Here is a 24,270-nt window from a genome sequence, read left to right on the forward strand (position 1 = left end):
GCTTTGTGGCTACGTGACACTGTATTTTTGAAACCACATGTCATGCAAGTCAAACTCTTGTGTTTTGGACAAAAAAGGTGTCAACATTCACAATTTCGTTGCATCGCTAAAGAAGTACCACATCATAACTCCCGCCAAACTTTGAATTTTACCTGGATGCATTGGTAGCTTTTGCATTGCTTCTAGCTGATCATCACTCCAAAATCGACAATTTTTTTTACGCACCCATTGAGCGAAAAATGAGCTTCGTCACATAATGGAAGAATCGCCCTTTTTACACCCTTTGTCTCTTTCTCATCAGAAATTAGTAAAATATACCAAATTCTGATTCCTTTCTGCTTCAAGTCGTGAATACTTTATAGAGTATTAATGGATTCTTTTGAAAAATAACTACCGACCAGCTTAATGTACCCTCTGTTACAAAAACCCACAAAGAATAGGAAACAGGAAATAAAAAGTTTTGCAAAATCTGATAAAAAATGAAAACGAAAATTGTGAGTTCCTCTCCTGAAATCTTCAACTTTTGCATATTATTGTTAAATTCTTATTTATCCTCTAAACTTAAAAATATATAAATATTTCAGTATAGTTACATTAAATTCGTTTCCATTCCCATATGGAAGGAAAATAGAAGAAATATTGATTTGTATTTGCGTAACTTTGTATAACTTCCAATAAGATTTCAATATTATTATTAAACACAAAATAAGATTTTATTAAAATGCAATTTTATATCATAAAATTATTTCTAAAAACATATGACCATATTCCACAATCAAATGAATAAACTGAGCAATGGATATGTTGACAATGAAAGCCGTCTAATACACACACAAAAAAAAAATAATTAATTCATTTAATTATGTCAAATTTAATTTAAACTGAACTTACATTGTTGGAATTTGCTAAACTATAATTTGGGGATGGTGATGCCAAATCAAGTTGTAGCAATTTGTACTTTAGTTAGAATGGAATGAAAAGGGGAGGAGAGGGGAACAAATATACAAATCATTTCAGCAGCATATACATGGATATATTTTCATTTCAAAATTACGATTTTCAATGTGTAGGAAAAAAGTATTAAATGAGAGCGTCAATCGTGACAGTGTATATCTATAAGATGATGATCTTTTCCTGAATTTATTGCACATATTCTCTTTTAATAAGTCAAACCAAGTCCTCTCTTAAAGATCAAATCAATTTTTTTTATTTAAAAATAACATTTTGGCGTGTCCTTTAAAAATAGATTCTATGCAAGGATTTATTTATGTCATTAAAAACGAAAAATATTTACATTGACACATCACAGAACCTGTGACATGGGTATAAATGTTAACATTGACTCATCTGTTTATTTTCCCTATCTGATGTACCTCAGCCGGATATGGAATTTTACTATCAGCTTAATTGTAAAGCCAAATATCCATATTAGCACTAATATTAGCAACGCTATGCTCCATCAAAAACAAATTTATATATGGAAAGGAAACCCTAAAATTCAATTTGGATACTGTTTAAATTAACTTATCTGATAATAATAGGCACGGACACATAATCAGGACTACAAACGGGATGTGTTAGCTAATTAGTAAAGTTTTACGTACACAAATAGACAAAATTATATAATTTGATTTGGGTTAAAATCACATATTCACTCACACACACACACACGCACATTCAGTTGTTATTCTATTCATAATACAAATGTGATAGACAATAGGCTACAAATTAGCAACAAAATGTGATTGCCTAGCTGACAAATTCGTATCAAAATAGAGCAAGTCAACGATTTTGTCCTGTTGAAAAGGAGATAAGATCCATAACTGGTTATTTGTTTATTTATTATGCTTATGGATCTGTAATAGCCTTTTGTAATATATATTTTAAAATAGTTGAATGTCCAATCATCATCGCTTTAATTTTTCTTAAGGTTGCATCCAGCACCATAAACTAGAATCTAGACGAATAGCCTCTGCATGCCACCTTCGTTTTTATTATGTCAGTCATTTAACGATTGTGGAAACATAAAACTGATCACAACTCTTTAACATGTTTAGAATAAAGCAATGAGAACTAGCAACATTTAATTGCATATCCAAATCTACCGTTGATTTTCGTTAGTCGTCAAATCCAGATAAAAATGATTTTATTACATCATATTCCCTTTTTGCGCTGGTTCAGAGGTTTTGAACCCGGCAGTGGTGCCCTTGTAACGATAGGCATCGTGATAAAGTAGCGCGGAAGTCGAGTGATCCTGAACGACGACTAGATGTCACGACCTCTATCCGCAACATCCATAAGGTTATTGAAACCTCTCAAGTTCGAAAATGATCGCGATAAAGATTTACTCAAGGAAACTATGGTATTAAGTATTAAGACCCAGCGAATCACAGGTCTTCGCGAGTCCATTCAGTCTCCTCGTATACGGACAATTGCGATGATCATATCTGAGATACTGGCGGACCAGTAGTGGTATTCTCTAATCGTTTTTGCCATTGTCAACAAAAATCTGTAACTTTCAAACCCAAAATTTGCATACAAAAAGTCCATTAAAATTTAACAACAATTAGTCTATCGGTAGGTCTTAGCGACTACTTTGTTTTGGTCGCTAAATTGCCGAAAAATTTCGTTAATTTATTTTTTTCAATTTTTGCCGTTAACTCGATGATTCCTTTCAGAGTTAAGTCAACATGGTTTTGGAGTGGATTGTAGAACATACTTCTATCGTGTCGTATAGCAGTTCATTTGCTGCTAATAGCTTCTCTGTGAACAACATCTTACTTGGGTAGGATAGTGGGTTTGGCGATCCCAGGCGATATTAAGAACATCCTCGACATAACTCCGATAAGGGAAGGAAGTCTAGTTTTGTCTTTTTAACAATTCACTTCACTCGTACCATGGTACAACGCCTTGAAAGTAGGCCATGATTGATTCTTTACTAATGAGAGACTATGATCAGGGCCTATTTCCCTCCTATCGCCGTTCGCAAAGTTATTCGATTCCTTTATTTTGGCTAGGTTTATAAGAAGAAAGCAGGATTTTACGGTATTGTTAGTTCTGCTCACTCCACGATTTTATCGCATTTTAGTAGCTTTGTTGAAAAAGGCTTCGACAGGAGATGAGGACCTAAGCCTTCCTTTTTTAATTGTATGTAAAGTGAAGCCTCTAGAATTATCACTAGTTTTCTCACGCATTGCTCCTTCAGAACAAATGTAGGCGAGCGACTCTCTAAACTCAGAGTTCCCTCCTCGGTCCAATTTTTTATAATTATTTTCGTGTGAAAATATTATCCACTTGCTGGGCCTCCGTCCCGTCCGAAGGACAGACTTCTCCTATAGATTTCTTAGATAGAGCCCAATAAGACAGAATGAACGTTTTTATAAAATTTACTTCTGTGGTCTTTTGGGCCAGATTCCAGTTCATAGATAATGCCATCGTTAAGGGTTATGACACCCTTAACGGTTTGTGGATACTGATCAGCCAGTTGCCCTTTCAAGTCTGAACTAGCTGGGCTTACTCTATGGAGTTGATGGTCTCCTGTTTTACAATACACCGAATAGCTAACTTAATTCAATATTAAGTGATTGCATGTAGGGTAAGTGTGCCTAAGTTCAGCATGTCCCAGTAGTCGGCACTTTTTATTTTTAAGCCCAAAAAATGAAACTATTATAACTAAATGTATTTTGTTTACTTCAAATATATTGTCAGCTATCTTTGTGTACAATTTCGCAAAGAAAATATGATTTATTCTAATAAAAATTAAATTTTTGTCTGTGAAGGCCTCAGCAATCCATATTCTTAAGAAAATTACAATAAAGACGTCGAATCAGTTTAACTAAACAAAAATTTTATATTTTATTGAATTAATTTATTATTATTATTATTATTATTATTATTATTATTATTATTATTATTATTATTATTATTATTATTATTATTATTATTATTATTATTATTATTATTATTATTATTATTATTATTATTATTATTATTATTATTATTATTATTATTATTATTAATTATTAATTATTCTTACAAAAAAATTGGTATGCCGACTGTTGGAACATGCCATACCGACAATTAGCAAGTGGTGCCGACTACTGGCAAAAAAGCATTGTTTTAATAAAACTACAAATTTATGAAATTTAATAAAAAGTTATTAAAACTTTATTTATTTTTGCAAAAACTATACAAAATTTCGAATCTGAATAAATTAACATTGTAATAATTGAAAAGATCCACTCAGAGTGGTGAGCGATTAAAAACGCGAAAATCCTAAAAGTGCCGCCTACTGGTACACTTACCCTATTACATTTAAAAAAAAAATCTTTTTCGGGCATAGTTCGTAGTTGCAGCCTTAACTGTAGATAACTGTAGTTTTTTTGCCACAGAACGGTTTTGGAACTTTTAATTAATATAAAGTAGGCCTTTAATAAAATCGTGTTTATTTATAGAATAATAACACTTAAGAGTAGACGGCATTGGGAAATGGAAATTCTTGTAGAAAGGAACCTGTTCCAAGTCTCTGCATTAAAATGCAATGCCACTTTTTCTCAATTTGGTAATTTTTTTTGGGAACTTTTTCTTAGAAATTATCGACATTGTGTTCATAATAAAACTATATGTTGCTCATATTCGTTGAATAAAAAAAAATGAAAGATATAAAATCAAGGATTTTTCTTATAGGAAGAATAGGATATAGGTTAAGGATTTGACTTCGGATTTGGAGTCGTTCAACCTAATAGGAGATGAGATCTTCTTATAACAAATCATGTTATAATTTGAGACAGCATTGACAGCTGTTTTACTGGAGAATATTGAAGAAAACTTAAACTGGATATTCAAACAAATAAATTTAATGATGAAAACATTGATTTCAACATTGCTGTATTGTCACCTGGAAAACGTGGAACAAAATCAAGTCAAACAACATTAAACGAATAAAAAAATAGAATCACAACAAAAAACCATTGAATTGTTAAAAAGTGGTTAGTAAACGGAAACATATACATGGGAAAGAAGGGGTGTATGTTTGTCGACCGATGTCACATATACATTGTGTGTATGTACGATGTATGCATGTGGTGGGAATGGGAGTGGGGATACTCGAACACATATTTATTTATATGGTTATGCACGAATATCGAATATCACGAATATTACAAAGTATTGATTTACTACCTTTTCAGCATTATTGTTATTACTGCCCATCCTATATTTCAAAGAAATTGACCTTTTCGCTTTTGTGAGAGGATTCTAGAAAATAAGTATTAGGACAATAATAATAGAAGTAGTAGTGGTAGTAGTAATAGTAGTAGTAGTAGTGGTAGGTTATAATAGAAATAGTGGAACAAAGGGATTGTCTGGAAATCAAAGAAGTATTACAGTATCTGCAATATCAACAAAATGTACACAAACAAAATTACGATAACTCCCGTTGTTAATTACATATGTACATGTAAAAATACTAACCAAAAATTCAAATATCTATCAAAATAAAATTTGAAAAACAAAACACTCAACCAATATATAAAAAAAAATCAACGCAAAATCCCTCCAATGTCATTTGCAAGTACGAAATTAAGAATTAAAATGAAATCTTCTCCTTCTCACTTCTCATTGGACAAAAGGTCAACTTACCTCAGCATCCGGATGGGAACGATCCGAATCATCATTGTCTAGATTTTGATTTTCCAAATGTTCCTCTTCGGTTTGAGGCATTTGTTGTAGTTCTTCTTTTGATTTGAAATCCAAGTGTTTGATATAAAATGGCAGAACTAAACCTAATATAACCTGCAAATCAATAAAAGGACACTCTGTCATAACCTTGCCTTTAAATTAATGAATATGTTATGGTTGGGTACCTTAAAATTAGTGTTTTTTCGTGTCCGCAATCCACCCATCCACAAATCAGCCAATATAACTTGACTGCAGGGATGGGCCAGGAGTGCTCTGTGATTAGCTGCTACCGCAAGTGATAGACAACTTTGGTTGGACCAAGAATGCAATTCACACGTCAATAAACGTTGAGCCTTTTCGGCATCTGTTCGATAACTAAAATCGAGCAGCTTAATACCTAGAATACAGAGAAAAAGAACAATATTGAGATAATCAAAATAAATTATATCGAAATATATCTATGGTGATTAACACATCTTGAAATTGAAAATAACTTTATATGCCGAATAATAGCAGAAATATTTTAGCGGAGAATGAGACACGTGGAATATATTATCTAAATGCGACCCCTAGGTCCGATATTATTTCTTGAAATGATTACGTGAAATTACTTTCATAATTCAATTGCATCCATATTTACCAATACTCACCTTTACTTTCAAATTCTTTGGCATACGAACGCAATTCCTCATAGATTTCCGTATCCAAATCATCTTCGGCAGCTTCATGTGCCATTGCTTTATACAATTTACAGGCCACCAATGACTTGGCCAACGCCTCCTCGCCATGTGTCCACATTAGCAGTGCCATTTGTTGGCGTTTTGTTAGCACAGCCCATATCTAGAGGTGAACAATTAAAAAAAGTGAAAACATGATTAAACGTGACTAAGGACGTCTTTATGGCGCTGAATTTGTCATGGACCTACCAGCAGCTCATTAAACGGAAATTCGAAGAGAGCCATTTCCGATGTGAAGGGCAATAGACCCGTGACGAGACTTAATGAATTGGCGCCAGCATATCGTTGGTATGTCGATGATTTTCGGTGTGCATTGGCATAGCTGTTCATAACTTTGGCATAAATAGGACGAAATTTTCGGCGTGTATAATATGATCTGAAATTAAGACCACACATTGTTTCAATTTGGTTTGCATAACATTCAAAAAAAGGGCGAAAAACATTGGCATTGTTTTCTCTAACGGTAAACTATTAACTTTCACTAGCCCTGATGGTAAAGTTATCTTCTAAAATATACTGCCACACATTTTCCATCACATGGTTTGATGGATGTGTTTCTCGTCATTGTAAATGAACTCGATAAACTTTGGCGGTTAATAAAACTCTACACCCAAAAAAGGTAGCAGCAATTCAAACAAATAAAACTTTTGTAAATCTGAATCCTCTAGGCACCTCTACCGAATAAAAGTTTTTTTGTTGACATTTGACACCATTTTGTGTAGTTAAACAGAACATCAAAATTTTCTGCACTCCAATTTTAACTTGAGACTTGAGTCTGTACTGGCTAGATTGACTTTGATTCCAAAACTATTCACCTTGACAGTTTTGTGATTTATATAGGTTTCGTTATTTTGATGAAGTTTTGTTGGTTCAAAATGTTTGTCTTAGAAAAGCGCATTAGGAAAACATCAAGTCGGGCGAGATTTTTATGGCGGAAATACAAAAAAAAAAAAAAAGAAAGGAAAGGTCTCATATCGATAGCTCCTATAAAAAAACAACACCATGAACGAAAATAGGTCAGTAGATAGACATGCCCGTGAACCATTTTACTGGAGATAAAGTTTAAATCATGAAACACAATTTGAATCAGGATAAAACACTTTCTTACATTTTTCGTGCAGAAACACATTCAATATTTAAAACAATGTCTTGTGGAAACGGTTGACTAATTTTGACCTTTACTAAAAGTGTCCCAAACTTTGTTATTAAATTCAAAGCCAATTTTCTTTCGCAAGTCATCATTAGAAAAATACAGACAATTTTTAAAAAACATAAAGTTTTCAATTTTTTTTAATTTTGGCACAATATCAAAATTGTGTGTATTGTATAAAACTGATATGCTAAAATTTCGAAATAAAAAAATAAAATTCTAATTACACTCTACAACACCATTGTATTCTAAGTTTGGGCTAAAAAGTATATAACACATTAAAATGTTGGTGTTAGGCCAACCATGTGGTGTATCGATCTTCCTATCTCGCCGATTTGCGTCGATCTAGTTATGATTGTCCATCCAGTCGTTGTCTCGTCGTCTCTTCGTCGTTACAGGTCGCAGTTATGACCCAATCCGAAATTTTGCATGGAGTTATGATTAGGGTCAGAATAGAAGCCTCCCGTAGTTTTAAATATTGGCAAACATAATATATTTGAAATAGTTGAAATGTATCCTCTGCAATCGAGGTAATTTTCCATGGAGTTAGAGCTTATGACATCAGAAGTACACCATTTTGGAGAGTTTTTGGATAATGTTTAACAGATGCAATGGCCTACAGCTTTTATTTATTTTTCTATTGAAAAAATATTAAAATTTCCATTCAATTGGGAATATCTCTGATGCCGAAATTTACTTTCAAACGAAATCAGAAATAATTGATAATCGAACTTCTGACCTTTACAACGACGAAGATTCTGTATTCAGAAATCGTAGACATATAAAGGAATTTTAAACTTCAAGTTTTTTTACACCCTCAGTCCTCTCGTCGAAATAACGGTTTTAGACTCTAGGTCTCTTTGGAAGAAATCCGATTCAGGACACGTGGAGTTAATCTAGTGGTGTCCGTTTGTCTCTCTGTATGTCTGGCTAACTCTTGAAGCGAGTATTAAAACTTTTATAAATTTTGAAATTTGAACGATTTTTTGTGAAGATGGAGGTACCAGAAAGAGACGACTGACATCTATAATCCTCTCTTTCTGGTACCTCCTCAAAAAAACATCTGGATTCTCTTCAAATTTCCCATATCGGTCCACCCCCTCTGGTATTTCCCCACAAAGGGTTACAATTTTCAAGATTTATGCGAAACAAGTCAGTGATTCTTCAAAACCTTGTATAACTAAATTATTTTTCAACTTAAGATTTGATGTGAATATGGAATTGATCGGCCCACTCCTTCTGCTAAATCTCCCAAAAGCTTAAAACTTTGAAAATTTTTAAAATTATTAGCATAAAATTGGAAATAAATGTTGAATTTTTCTATACATTTTGCACAACTCAAAAATTGTTTCCGTATTAGATTAAGTGGAATACTTCAGTCCAATATATCTTGTACACGCTAATTTTTTTAAAACTGATCTAAAGTGTTCAGATCGATATAGTCCAAATATGGCATGTTGCATCATTTATATAAGACTTAGGTCAGACACGAATGACCCTCCACAAAGGGTAAAAAGTTTGGATAATTATATCGCAGTTAAAATATATTTTAAATTTTGAATATTGGCAAAACCGACTGGTACTTTTTAACTTGTTTAGAATTCTCCTTTATACGGAAGAGGAAGGAAAAAATGTGGCAATTATCTCGTTGCTTAGTTCTTCACGATTATATGACATGACATCTCTACAAGAATGAAATGGACCAAAAACACGCATATGCAAGAAATGCATTATCGAGCGAATTTACGTTACATAACAAGTAAAAATGCTGTAAGTTCGGCCGGGCCGAACTTTGAATACCCTCCACCATTTGGAACGAATTTGGCAATTTTCAAAAAAATACAATCTGTTAAAAATTCCGTTAAAATCTTAAAAATAACAATTGTAGTCGTTATATTAGGGTCTATACGACGACGTGGACGAGGACAAAATACCGAAAAATACCGGAGGGGCATATACCAAAACGTGAAACCTGCACAGACACTTTTCTATCATAGGCTGTAGTATCCATTACAAACTTCAAATACTAAATTTGAAACAAATCCGGTGCATAATTTTCCTAAAATCATCAATATACCGAATATCGAGAGGTGGCGTTTTATGTGGGCTATACGAAGACGTGGACCTGTACAAACAATTTTCTCTCATACAAACAATAAAATACCAACAAGTAAAAACATGTTAAGATCAGCTGGGCCGAACACCCAATAGCAATTCCAATAGATGAAGAAAATCTTTGAAAATAAATGTATTCGGATTCAGTATTCAAACGTGCTTCCTTTTAAACAGCAATTCCCAACGAACTCGGAGAATTTGTTAAAAACTTCTGATATTTTAATGGCGGCAGTGCAAAATTATGAAAATCTTCCATATCGGGAAGTACCGTTATATGGGGATATAGAAAATCGTGGACCCATATAGGCAAGGTTCCGTCACTACACGTGGATCCCATTGCAGAATATAAAAAAAGAATTAAAAAAAAATCATTAGAAAGAAAAAGTAAAAATCATAGGAATGCCGATTATCAGGGGGTACCGCTATATTGGGGATATAGGAAAGCGTAATCCCATATACGCAATTGGTTAGTATCTATTGCGAACATCAACAATCGAATTTGAAACACTGCCGTGAAAAATAAGGCTTAAATCTTGAAAATACTGATTATCTTGAGGTACCGTGATATGGGACTATAGGAAAACGTGGATCTATATAGACAATGTTCTGCCGCAGGATGTAGAATCTATAACAATCTCTTAATACCAAATATCTAACAATTTAAATAGAAAAATGAGGCTTAAATCGTCAAAATACCTAAAATCGGAAGATGCCGTTATATGGGGGTTATACGAAAATCTGGACCTACCTTCCGAGTATTTGGTCCTAGACATAATATGCCAACAATAAGTAATTGCACAAAAATTCAGAAACCTTGGCAGAGGTTCTTCAATTTTTGGTCATCTTTTATATGAACTCGCTACATAGTGCGTTGTTGGTACAAATTACGCCTATTATTAAATTCCTTACCGTAACATTGTGCTACTATTTTAATGCAATTCTTGGACAGTTTGTTTCGTCCTTTGGGGACGATATTTTAAACTTGTTTAATTGCTTTAATTTTAACCTCTATTTTTCCGTTTCTCCTCATAAGCTGCTGAAACTACAATTTTCTTCTTTTTATGCTTATCCATTTTCATTTTGCAAAGATATTTAGAAAATCCCTACATTATTCCACCACTTTGACCATTTTCAACTTTAGCTATTGAATTTTGAAAAGTAACCGAACGGACAATGCCTTTGTTCGTAATTATAAAGAAATTTACCTTTTTATTGAATCGAAATTATACACTAGCATTCTTATTTAAATATCAATTAAGTTTCGAACAGAATGCTGAACAGAATTTAAATACATTTTCAAAACAAGATAATCTATATGAATTAAATACAAATTAATTACATACAATCCCAATATACCAAGTACTGTGGCTATGGATATGTGTAGGTGGTATGGGTTTGAACAGAGCATATTTTGAATTTATTTAGCCTGGAATTTGCCATGATATATGAATTAAATACAAATTAATTACATACAATCCCAATATACCAAGTACTGTGGCTATGGATATGTGTAGGTGGTATGGGTTTGAACAGAGCATATTTTGAATTTATTTAGCCTGGAATTTGCCATGATTTAATTGTTTTTATTTGTTTCCTATTATTTTAATGAAAAGAGTCTGGCAGGATCCCTGGGATGAAATCGATTTGTGCCATAAATACCAAATACAACAACAACAGAAAATCGAAAACAAAATATATTATAATGAGAGAGCGAACGAGAGTACATACCTGTAGGCCCCACCCATTAATTTATTAATAACTAGACCAATATCGTGTAAAGTATAAACGTATCCTTTGGGTATATGCGGACGAACATCGCGTAAAATATAGCTGAAAAAAAGAAAAGAATGGAATGGAATGGCAAACAAAAGAATAAATTATTAAATATTTTGTGTTGAACACATGTCTCGACATAAATAGCCTTTGGGGCCAAATAAAATGATCCCATGTTTTCTTTTTTTATCTTTTTCTTTTTTAAATGTAAATGATTTCGAAGAAAGAGGGAGAGAGAGGATGGCACTTACCCTAAAGTATTTGCTGGACCATGTTTGGTATTGTAAAGTTCCTCAAGGCGTGGTATTGTCAGAAATTTCTTCATTGAAACACCATTTTCCAATAGCAACTTAACAAAATCGATTCTGTCGTGTTCCAGTGCCTGCATCATGGCCTCATCGAGAGCTCCTTGGGGATTTAAAGCAAGCAAGCAAGCACCCACACCCAAACCCACACAGACAAACAGGCGAATAAACAAAAACCGAAAAAAGACATGATAGAAAGAAAAAGGAAATGAGAAAATTATTGAAATTTTATGCAAAGTCCATTATGAGAAATAGGATATGATTGGGTCGTGACGACTCATCGCCATTCAATTGATGTTTCTTGAGCTATTTGGGGGGTTTTGTTTCGTTTTCTGCAGATTACAATCCCATTAACTTACCGTTCGGCCATTCTTGGCCGTAGACGAAAATCTCACTGCGTGCTATGTCAACACGATTCCAGGTCAATGCCAAACTCAATTGCTCCGGTGGACTCAAGTGCTGCGATTTGAAGAGGGCCGTTAAAATGGTTTGATCCAATTCCTGTGCCTCACCTTCTGGCTTTTCTTGAATTCGAAATATTGTTATCTGTTGGAGAGTAATTCGTATTGTATTAAATATTGAGATGAAATCAATTAAAGAAGAATGGAAAAAATATTAAATTCAAGAATATTGAGATTAACTAATGCTTTAAAATAATCGTTATTGATAGATAGCGTGTTTATTTGTGTATTTATTATTAAAGAATGGTAACTAAAAATCCGAAATCAGAAATAAGGACCCATTCGTGTGGTTGCGTTTTTTTATCGAAAAATTCGATAATTATTTTGGCCGGTAATATAAGTTTGCACAGAAAGATGTATTTTCCTATTGAGAGCGAGAAATGTCCAAAAATTGGGGTGGTTCACAATATTATGGACCTTTGTTGTTCATTTTTATTCAAAGGTCCTGAAATAGCAAATTGCGGTCAAGTCAACAGTTCGGATATTGGACCTTTGTTAACAATTCTTGTAAGCTTCAGTTGAGAAATAATGAGTTATACCAGTAGACACTTCCTTAAACAAATGTTATGTTTTTACAGAACAATGTAAGTACTCATTCCTTAGTTAGTTATTCCGTTAGTTTTCGTCATTTTTGGACAAACTGGTAATGTAGAGGGTAAGTAGTTGCTAACTGTGCACAGATTGCCAAATGTTCCTTAGCAGTTTTTCTGGAAGACTGACTTAAATACCTAGAGTTGGAAGTAAAAAAACACTGAGCGACAAAATTATTTTTTTTTTTTTAATTATTGGAAATATCCTCAAGACTATGGGATTAGTAGGACATATTTTGATATTTGAAGATTAAGATAAATTGGAATCCGTGTATTGTATACATACAGGGTGAGATGAAAAAACTGACACCAACTTTGTAAGCCACTCGTCCGACAGCTGTTAAAATTATTCCAGTGACAGCTCATTATATTGTTAACAAGCGTACAAAAATTCAAGTGTGATATCTTTATATTTGGCTGGAAAATCACATGTGGCTATCGTTAGATCACTCCAGCATTTAAATGTGAATAAATCTTTTGTGTCTCGTATCATCGATCGTTACCGTGATACTGGTAGCGTAGCCCGACGTCAAGAAAGAAAATAGGCTCAAAAGAGGTAAAGAGTTGCTTCGCTTGGTGGAAAGTGGTGAACTGCTGAATTTGGGTTTCTCCGATAGGAAAACATTCGTTGTCCAGCAGTTTGTGAACAAACAAAATGATCGTGTTTACTTGCCAAAGAGGTCAGCTGAAATGTGCACCTTCGGTTGGGCACCAGAAATCAATCGCCGGCCATGGTGATGGTGTGGGCCGCCACAGTAGCCGATGGTCTGGGCTCTCCGCTCGTATTAATCGACCGTGGCATTAGAATAAATGCCGAATGTTATCGGGAAAATATTCTGTAGGGTGTATTAAAGCCCTTGGCCAACAGGACTCAGCATGCGCCACCCAAGAATGGTTACAAAATGAGATTCCTCGCTTCATTTCCAGCGCACAATGGCCACCCAAATCTCCGGATACCAATCCGTTGGACTATTGTGTCTGTAGTATTTTGGAAAGCAAAGTTGGCATTAAAAAATACAAAGTGTCGATCACCACAAGCAGGTGACCAATTCGAACAAATTTTATGCTATTTCCGACATTTTTTCATTCCATAAAATTAAAAAAAAATGTAAAAATTATGGCGTTTGACTTTGTCAAATTTTTTTCCTACCCTGTATAATGTCTTCTACAATATTACTAATAATAACACGAATATTTTTTGGTCAATTTCTTTGTGGTTATTTTTTATACCCTCAGCCATATGGCTACAGAGGGTTAGTAACGGTTTTGGATTCACGGTCTCTTAGGACCAAATCCGTTTCGGGACTTTTGGAGGCGATGTAGGGGTGTCCGTCTGTCGGTCTGTATCCGATTTGGTCCTATCTTTGTGTATCGTAATATTATTATCAAACGTGGATCGAGTTCGGAGATGGACATCATGGATCCACTTCTTCTGATACCTCCCCCACAAAATGTCGATTTTGTTCAAACTTTGCAAATCTTAATATGTGTATCTGCACTTGGTCAAGTGCGAAAATGGACAATATATACACATTTCTTCTACTACTTTCCTTACAAAGGGGTTTTAAATTATCTCAACGCTTATAAAATTATTTTAAATAACTGTAGGTCTGGTATGAAAACGGACAACTAATTCTGGTACATCCCCCATAAAGTATCAAAATTGTGAATAATCATGAATCTCATAAAATGCGAAATAAGCACACCGTTCCTTTCAAACAAGGCAGGTCCCAATATTCCTATCAACACAAAAATCAACACCTTCTTTTACCTTCCCCATCTCTCTCTCATAAAACGAGTAATAATCATCCGACACTCTTCAAATCTCGCGCATCTTAATATTATAAACACAAGATCTGGTGTGAAAATGGGAAATATCGGCCCACCCCTTCTAGTGCCTCCCCACAAAGGCCAAATTATCAATAATTATTACTATTGAAATGTTTCTCTCAACCAGGGATGTAAATATGGAATTAATTGGGCTCACTACTTTCGTTACCTCTCCCAAAAAATTATTTTTTTTTTTAATTTTGACTAAACGCATATGGTTTAAACCTGGCACGTCGCAATATTTATATCAAACTTAGGTCAGGAAAGAAATGTAAGATAAGACAAATTCCGAAAGAGTTTTTGATCCTTAAGCCAATCTTTTTTAAGCACTATATACAAAGGGACCACAACATTTTTAAAAAATTTTAAAATTTATAGGGAGCTGTTAATTATTTTAAGAGTCATTAGTTTAAAAAAAGGGTCATATCGATCAATTTTTGATAAAGTCCGCAAATAAAAGTTAACCTCAATTTCAAGTTTTAGTCAAATTTCCACTTCGACAATTTTTTGTGTTTATCAATATAGTTCCACCCTTATATAAAAAATATCCCTCATTTTAGGTATTGCGATTGTTTTGGCCATATTTTCAAGCGATTTGATTGAAATTTTGCATTTTTGCTTCTTCGCCTGTAGAAATACTTAGTAAATTTGCAAGGAAACGAGCAAAATTGAATTATGTTCAGTTCGAAGGCAACCAAGAAATTTAGGAATATACTTTTAAACGGTTTGATACCTACATAGAAGCCTAATTTTTTATTAAAACTTCTTCATGCTTCTTACCAAGTTCTTATTGCGAGTGCATTGCAACAGCTCCTGGTAGAGTTTCTCTGCCTGATCGGAGCCCACTTCAAATGTTTTCTGTATGGTGCCAATGAGATAATCTCTCATGGATTCCAAAACCGGTTGTTCATCACCATCCGAGGCATATCTGAAAACAGAAATTCAAATAAATTAATAAATCGAAAAGAAAAGTTGAAGGAAAGAAAATACCATCAGTTTGATACATCTTTCGAAAATTAAAAATAGCGCTTTAAATAAAGTTGCAAACACAGCAACAATGAATTGAATGAAAGGATTACAATGGTGGCCATGGGTTGCCTTACCAACAAATAGGAAAATTTACTGTCATAGCCGCTGCATTGTGGCTGACTTTAATATAAATTGCGGTGTAGAAAAAAACGCCAAGAAAATGCTCCAGAAACTGGTCAAAAAATAATTAATTAAAACATAGTAAATGTTTGGCGAAATGCAAAACCACAACAGTCAGCACTTTCAATGACCACCAACCACCACCAAATTATAATAGCCGACCTTTCAACATTTATGTTTCCATTGGTTTGGGGTTTTGCCAGCCACTCCCCGTATCAAATTGCGGCGAAAGTGGTTTCAGTTACCAAAGACAAAGGGAACGTTTGGCTATGGCCTCCCAAAGGTTGAATGTAATTAAAATTTGTTTATTCTGTATTTGTGCATATTTTATAAAACTTTTCAGAAATTCTTTAAAAAGGGGAAATGAAAATAAAAAGGGGGTTAAATTTATTAGGGATTAAAAGAGGTTAACAACTTGGAATTAAAATGAATTAAATGTTATTGAAAATATAATACATGGCCATATATCTTTGAAGGTACTGAGGGCTATACAAAATATGATGGTATTTAATTCGCACAGCTTCTAAACTATTTGAAAGGCGAAGTTGATAGAGAATTTAAGGGACATTTGTTCTTAATTAAATCAAAATCAAACACGATTCCATTTGGACTACGGTCTCAGCTTTGTAAGTCTTCAATTAAATCGTACCTAAAGCAAAAAGTTTTCACAGTAAATATAAGTTGTTCCATTTTTTTATAGAATACTCTTTACAAGAAACCCGTTCCTGCATCAAGGTAGAAGTTACACAGACAAATTTTTCAATGAAACTTTTAACCTGGGTTAGCATACTTTTATTCAAAGAAGTAGTGTCTGATTAAAACTAATAACATGAAACCTGTAGTTCATTAACAATGGCGTTGACTAACGCTCCACTTAAAAACTTTTTACTAGAAAACCTTCGCCAAGAAAAATTTTAGAAGGATTGCAAATTTCCAGTAAAAAAAAAACTTATATCTAAATAGTGAGTTTTAAAATACGTTTTGGCACCAGTAACTACTTACAAAACAGAATGCTAACCCCTTATTTAAACACAGACACAATAAATACAGCGTGAGATGAAAAAACTGCAACCAACTTCAGACTGCTGTCTATTGTTTACAAGCGTACAAAAGCATTTTGGTGAAATTTTTCCAGAAAAAAAGTTATTCGTGACGGAATTCAAATGTCATATCTTTATATTTGGCTGGAAAACCACAAGTGGCTATCGTTAGAGCGATCATGTTTACTTGCCAAAGAGGTCAGCTGAAAATGTGCACCTTCAGTTGGCACCAGAACTCAATCGCCGGCAATGGTGATGTTGTGGGCCGCAATAACAGCCGACGGTCGCTCTCCGCTCGTATTAATAGATCGTTGCATCAGAATAAATGTCGAATATTATCGCGAAAATATTCTGGAGGTTAAGACACCCTTGGGCACGCAAACATTTTGGCCGCAGACCTTTGACATTCCAACAGGACTCAGCACAATCGCAACTAAGCACGCGCCACCCAAGAATGGTTACAAAATGAGGTTCCTCACTTCATATCCTGCGCACAATGGCCACCAAGTCTCCGGATATCAATCCGTTGGACTATTGTGCCAGGAGTATTTTGAAAAGCAAGGATGGCACTAAAAAATGCTAGTGTCGATCACATCAAGCAAGCTCTTCGCCGGGAATGGACCAAAATACCGTTGATCAACATTCGTGCAGCGTGTGACGGTTTTATTGACCGTTTGAAGGCCATAATTCGTGCCAAAGTTGACCAATTCGAACAAATCTAAACTAACATTTATATGGCTTTGAAGACTATATAGTTTAAAACAGTATCTCACGACATTCGGTGCTATAATAGCTTTCGCACATTCAGATGTAGCCTCCAATTAACCGTACCTCCCGATTTCAGGAATTTTGATTATATTCGGCACATTTCTCAATGGATTTAATTCTTAATTCTGCTATTCATCTTTTGGTAGTGACTTTATTGTTCTTAGTAGTTACAGTTATATTTAGTTTATGATACTTTTTGTTTGTATGATTTAGGATCAGTAGCAAACAAGAATTTGTTGGCAAACATCGATCTGCTGGGTACGAATAGGGTCCCCAATCTCACTCTTTTTCAAGCAGTGATTATTTCATAAATGGTAATGGATTTGAAAGATAATTAGTTTTATCCTTTTATCAAGCCAATGCACCCATCAAAACGAGTAACTGTTTGGTGCGGAGGTATTATTAGGCTGTTTTCTTTGATCATGAGAAATTAACGATATTTTAATATTTCTTCTCAGATTCAACATATATCTTTCGAAAAACAAATAAAAATAAACGCGATTGTCTTCTAATGGCGGAGGGCGTCTAAAGTTTGGCTCAGGAAAAATTTCCTAGTTACTGGTTTCTCTTGTTAAGGATTAATTACATTTTCCAAATGCTTTTAATAAATTTTGGTATTTTAGGTTTCCCAGGTCTTTATGGGTTTGTCTATTCTACGCCAACCCATAACTAGTTGTAAAAGACCTAATTGTAAGTTAGAACGCAAAATGTACTGCAAAAAGGAAGCTAAATAGGAAATTGCCAGGTTTCTTTGATAAGAGATCGATAGTGAATTTGTATCGTCAAAAGCCCTAAATTTCACAAATGGATAAATTTTCTTCTTGCAGGATACCACTTAAAAATGTAAAACTTAAAAAAAAATGTATCCCGAACTAAACTCATCGGTATAAAAGCCCTTTAAAGATTTCGCAATCCACTTTTACTATTTTTATCTCACACATTTGTCAGTTCATTGATGTAATATTTAGATGAGTGTAATGTATTTCACATAACAAAGCTCATTTATTCACACACACTCACATAAAGTCAAGCATAATCATTCGTTTTGTCATATGTCTCCTTGAACGGTTATATGTTTGACACTGCACTGCAAGCATGTACAGGTACAATTGTGGTCATATACCAAATGCTTTCTCACTAACCAACCCACCTGTGTCAATCAGCCAGTGAAGCGATGTGCGATGCTCAAAGAAACGGATAGTTTTTTTTTCGGTGATAGTGTTTGCTTTTGTTACTTACTTGTGTACGAATGCTATCAGGTCGGCAGCACGCCCAGATCCATCACAGACCACCACTGGCACGGGTGGCGTATCAGTCACGTATTCAAGAACTGCACGTATCGTATTTGTACCGCCCTCGATAACAAGACACACGACGGGAGTACTGGAATGTGTAACTGCAACAAATAAAAGAAAACAGAGCGTGAAATAAGGAGCAGCAGCCAACAGAAACTATCACCATTTGAAGCGATAGAAAAACCATTTAACAACATTTCCAACAACAACAAGTAAAAAAGCTGTAAGTTCGGCCGGGCCGAACTTTTAATACCCTCCACCACTTGGTACAAATTTGGCAATTTCCACAAAAATAAATAAATAAATAAATAAAATCCGTTAAAAATTCTGTTAAAATCTTAAAAATACCGAATGCTTATACGACGACGTGGACCTGCATAGGCAACTTTTGTCATAAGTTATTACAATATTTAAATGCGAAACTTGAAGAAAAATTTGTTTATATGCACAGACAATTTTCTGGCATGGGCTGAAGTATCCATTACGAACTTCACATGCGAAATTTGAAACAATCCCGGTAAATAGTGTCGCTAAAATCATCAAAATACCGAATATCGGGGGGAACGGTATATGGGGCTATATGAAGACGTGGACCTACATGGCCCATTTTCTGTTTTATGCTGCAGTATCTATTGCGAACTTCAAATACCAAATTTGGAACAATTCCGGGGAATAATGTCGCTAAAATCATCAAAATACCGAATTTCGGGGGGTACCGTTATATGGGGACTATATGAAGACGTGGACCTACATGGCTCATTTTTGGACTTAGGATGTAGTATCTATTACGAACTTCAAATGCCAAATTTGAAACAATTCCGATGAATAATGTCGCTAAAATCATCAAAATACCGAATATCGGGAGGTACCGTTATATGGGGGCTATATGATAACTTGGACCTACATGGCCCATTTTCGAACTTAACCTGCCTACTGGCAAAATATACATGTGTGCAAAATTTTAGCCTTCTATCTCAATTTGTTCGAAAAATAGCGTGATTACAACAGACAGACAGACAGACGGACATGGCTAAATCGTCTTAGAATTTTACGCTGATCAAGAATATATATACTTTGTTGGGTCTGACATGAGTATTTCGAGGAGTTACAAACGGAATGACAAAATTAATATACCCTCCATAGTATGGTGGAGGGTATACAAACGACTGTCGAAAAAAAGTTTGGTGTGCTTTACAACATGCTTTGAACATGTCGCAGTAATGCCACGGATTCATGGAATGAATTTGTCCGACATTGTTGGAATATGTATTTCATGTTCGTCATCATGGGATGTCGAGTAATTGTCCCGAGGAGAGAGGATGGGGAATAAATTACATGGTAATTTGCAACGATGCTGCTGTTGCGTTTGTTTTCTCTCTCTCTCTCTCTGTCTCTCTCTCTCTCGTTATGCTACTATAGACGCCACGGTGTGGAATGAATGAAATGCATGTTTACAATGCCGGAACATGTCTTTCAATGTTGTTAAACGATTTGCATTTCGAAAAGTGAAAGTTTATTTTACCATTGGGAGGAGGGGATTGGTCATAAAAAAATGTGCGGAATTTTCAATGTCATGAAACAGTTTGGATTGCAATCATTCTGTTTTAAATTGAAATGCAAACTATTTCCACAAAATTTTCCACTATTTACAATAACAGCAAAAAATTAGGAGTATATTATCCTGCATAATGATGCAACTTCAACTTACAAGGATGCAGTTTCAAATTCGATATGAACTTCTCTAGCTTCCTGCGCAGTATCAACTCGGCACCATATTTCGCTTGAGTTCCATTGTCGACCAGCAAAAAGTAAGCATGACGATTATTAAGGACGGCAAGTTTAGATCTGAAATGAAGACAAACAGAATGAAAAAAGTTTAAACAAATGTTGTGAAAGAGTTCGACAGCAATTAAAAGCGAAAACTTTGTAATGATTAGTCGCTGTCCTTCAGTGGGAACCCTTCCTCCCGCTCAAAGCAAATAAACACAGTAAATGAAAATTAGCAATTGTATATATTTTTGAATTGGACATTATTTGCTATTTCTTGTAAATCTCAAGAGCGTGCTTCTATTTTACTTTGAAAGTCCAACGAAACATAAATTCTATTTAATTGCTCTTGTTCTTGTTGTTAAATCCAGCCCTTTCCTAGAAATAAAACGAGATTAGCTGCGACACAGTGGTTTGTTTGAAAATTTATATTCACTTCAATATTACTGGATTTATTTGAAACCTTTGCCATATAGGGGCGAATGTAATTTGTAATAGGATATTTGATAATTTCTTGTAATAATGTTCTAAGAACAATAACAGGCACCCTTAAACCTCTATATTTTGAGGTAAAGTTTCTGTAACGAATCCTTAAAGATATTGGATTATGTAATAACAATGTATCTGATTTTCAAAGGTTATAATAACATATATATTTCCAATATCGATCGCATGGTACACCTTTAATATATCTGGAATCAATACAGTCTTGAAATCTATTTTCGCTAGAAATTTCTAATAGTTGGGATAAAAAACACGAAAATATATACACTGAGGTGACAACAGCTGGCGGACCCTGAAATTCTATTTTAGGTATTCGACGTGCTTTATTCTGTTCAATACAGAATTATCTCGCTTGAGCCAATCTCTAGTAACTCATACATTGAATGTATGGGGCTGTCCGAAAATGCGGAAATGATAGGAACGTTTAGAGAATGCAATAGCCGTCTGGTACTAGGGGATTTCAATGCCCACCACGAGATGTGAACCGGATGGTTGGTACAGGAGCATAGGAGATAAAAGTGGATAGGCCATATAAAGTTGTTCAATATTTGAATCGATATGAGAAAGTTGCGAAACATGGGGAAAATTACAGGAATTTAGTCACATTTAACGATGTAACGGCGAACGATCCGAAGAGTAGCTCTAGCTTATCCAACTGCTAATTTGTTAAGTACTCCGTGAGTGACAGGCAAAGCTAAGACTATTACGTCATGATCTCTTCACGCCGAGGAAGAACTATCACAGTTTCCGATGATTGATTTTGCAAAGGTCATCGCTAAGTCATCCAAACCGATGATACTGTTTAACCTCCACTTCTACAGAATGCTTCGTCCTCCAAACAGTACTGAGATCGTAACTTATGCGGATGATTGCACGATCATTGCATCTGGTCTCACCTTCGTTGACTATATGTAAGACTGAAAATATATCTTGTGGAGCTTGACGAAAAGTTGCACGGGAAGAATATAAAAATAGAGCGCGCAGACGTATAAATTCATATTGGGTGAGCAACTTTCTGCGGAAAAAAGGAGTTTCTTTTTGTTAACTTCGAAAATTGGAGTTTTTGCATTGTCGACCTTCTTTGTCCAGCTTCGAAAATCAGTCCGTTTAAAGAAAATATATTTTTATTTGTCCCCGTTCAAGTTGAATCTCCAGAAATTGTACAGTATTATTAATGTAAACTCTGCATGTTGGAAGACTTTTTTGTGGATGTGTAAAAATAAATAGGACAGGCACGGTTAGATCGACTGCATATGTCACCATAGCGGAAGATAATATATTTGACTGTATTACATGGTAAATACAATCTGCCCATATGAGGTTAAGTAGAATGGATGATTTGTCCCGAATAATGCCTAAAACACCCAAGTTCGTTTGTAAAATACAAAAGTTAATCTTCTAATGTGTAAATGGTTGAATTATATTTTTGTCACTTTCAGGTTCGTTAGTCCAATAAAGTAAATTCTTTTGAAGAAAATGCATTTTTTTGGTCCAATGGCTTATTTTTAGAGCCTCAAGCGTCTCCCTTTCGCTCTACGTATAGAAAGCTCAACCAAAAAATTTTGGAACACAATAAAAAGGCTTTACACGAATTATCTAGATTCTACTGGAGCAGGCTATCAGATTTTGAATGAAAACAAATAATTGGATCAGATTAGTATTCCTGTGATATTTTTTGCTGTCTTGTCTAATCTTAAAATAATATTTAATTTTTTTCAAAATTATTTTTAAAGAATCGGAAAAATTAGTAAATCTTGCATTGCTATAGGTCGAGTTTTCCTTTTGTAAAATTGATTGCTCTTTTGTTGCCGCTGACAAATTAAAAAAAAAAAAAAAAAACACACCTAAGCACAACCCAACATTTTTTTCGCTTCAAATGCTTGTCCAATATTTGTTAACTGGCCAGAGCATTTGTAAACTACAATTCAACCACTCTAATGGAAAATAAATACAATGACTAAAACAATGTCAGCTCTCTGGGGGCTTACCTTGGTGAACTGATGCTGTGGCAGGGTACCTCACGATTGTGACCCAACAGTTCATGATTGCGTTCGACAATGCCCCACGGCGCTATACCAATGCTGACAACACGTCCGGTACGTTGTTGACCTTCCAGGAGCAGAGCATCACCGACTTGTTTGGTTACACCTGTAAAGACAAAGAAAATAATAAAGTTACCTTACAGCGGAAGCAAGGAAGGAAGGAAGGCCGGAAGGAAATGGACCGCAAAAGTACATCAAGTAAATGCAAAACATTAACATATTTAAAAAGGACATCAAATGCATTGACACATTGATTCTTTGGCATGTTTTGACATCAACACCCACACGTATGCAAGGGATGGTGGTGGTTATTTTTCGAACACATATGTACATTAAGGTTGTAACTTTTTTTGATTTTCAAAAAGCAATTCTCATTTTTTGTGTGCAAAAACGGTTTAGCTTAGCCCATCCGTAACAGAAACATTTTGAACATTTCAGTCGCATCAGACTGGAATCAAAAAGTTTCAAAAGTTATCGAAAAGTTTTCAACATAAGTCGCCTTTTTGATATATCACTCGTATAGCGGTATCTTCTTGTATTCGATGGTCTTGGTAACATCGCTCAGATAATGGAAATCCCAAATTTAATTTAATTTTAACTTAAGTCATTAAATGGTGGAAAGATACAGAAAGTTAGACTCTCCCGAACTAAACACAGTTTTTGCTCATTCTTCTCATTATATAGCGATGTTATCGAATGTTTTTAAAAGGGCTTTGGTATTAATATTTATTTTAGATGTTAACCAAAAATATCGACTTTTAAAGAATAAAGCTCTAATACTCAATGCTGAAAAATTGACCCATATACTTAAAAAAGTTATACCCTTATGTACATATGTATCAGCTACCTTGGTAATATTCGTCCAATATTAAAACATCATAAACATGTCAAGTGTATCCGTTTCCGAAGTATCCATTCACACAAAACAAAAATGACGTGGGTGTGTGAGTGCGTGTGTGTGGGTAATGGAATTTTTTTGCTGTGCATATGTTCGTGTCCGTACGTAGACAATTTACATTCGTCCAAATAAAATGTATTCATAGGAGAGCACGTTTTTAGGATGAA

The 24,270-nt window shown here is 34.6% G+C and overlaps 1 protein-coding gene across 9 annotated transcripts in view; it reads right to left on the reverse strand.

Moving 5' to 3' along the window:
* LOC131801561 (transient receptor potential cation channel trpm-like) overlaps positions 1 to 24,270 on the reverse strand; it is a 153,171-nt gene that overhangs the window by 29,986 nt on the left and 98,915 nt on the right. For 7 of the 9 annotated variants that reach the window (XM_059120350.1, XM_059120352.1, XM_059120348.1 and 4 more), the window contains 12 exons: positions 23,152 to 23,311; positions 20,601 to 20,737; positions 18,837 to 18,993; positions 15,421 to 15,568; positions 12,119 to 12,305; positions 11,706 to 11,862; positions 11,410 to 11,511; positions 6,606 to 6,792; positions 6,330 to 6,519; positions 5,865 to 6,076; positions 5,641 to 5,793; positions 5,182 to 5,256 (listed from right to left, as the gene is read on the reverse strand). In XM_059120350.1, coding sequence (XP_058976333.1) covers positions 5,182 to 5,256; positions 5,641 to 5,793; positions 5,865 to 6,076; positions 6,330 to 6,519; positions 6,606 to 6,792; positions 11,410 to 11,511; positions 11,706 to 11,862; positions 12,119 to 12,305; positions 15,421 to 15,568; positions 18,837 to 18,993; positions 20,601 to 20,737; positions 23,152 to 23,311 — 1,865 coding nt within the window. The remainder of the gene's footprint in view (positions 1 to 5,181; positions 5,257 to 5,640; positions 5,794 to 5,864; positions 6,077 to 6,329; positions 6,520 to 6,605; positions 6,793 to 11,409; positions 11,512 to 11,705; positions 11,863 to 12,118; positions 12,306 to 15,420; positions 15,569 to 18,836; positions 18,994 to 20,600; positions 20,738 to 23,151; positions 23,312 to 24,270) is intronic. The other 2 variants (XM_059120349.1, XM_059120347.1) reach the window with 1 other exon arrangement.

This window comes from Musca domestica, unplaced genomic scaffold (genome assembly GCF_030504385.1).
Source record: "Musca domestica strain aabys unplaced genomic scaffold, Musca_domestica.polishedcontigs.V.1.1 17, whole genome shotgun sequence".
Taxonomy (NCBI): domain Eukaryota; kingdom Metazoa; phylum Arthropoda; class Insecta; order Diptera; family Muscidae; genus Musca; species Musca domestica.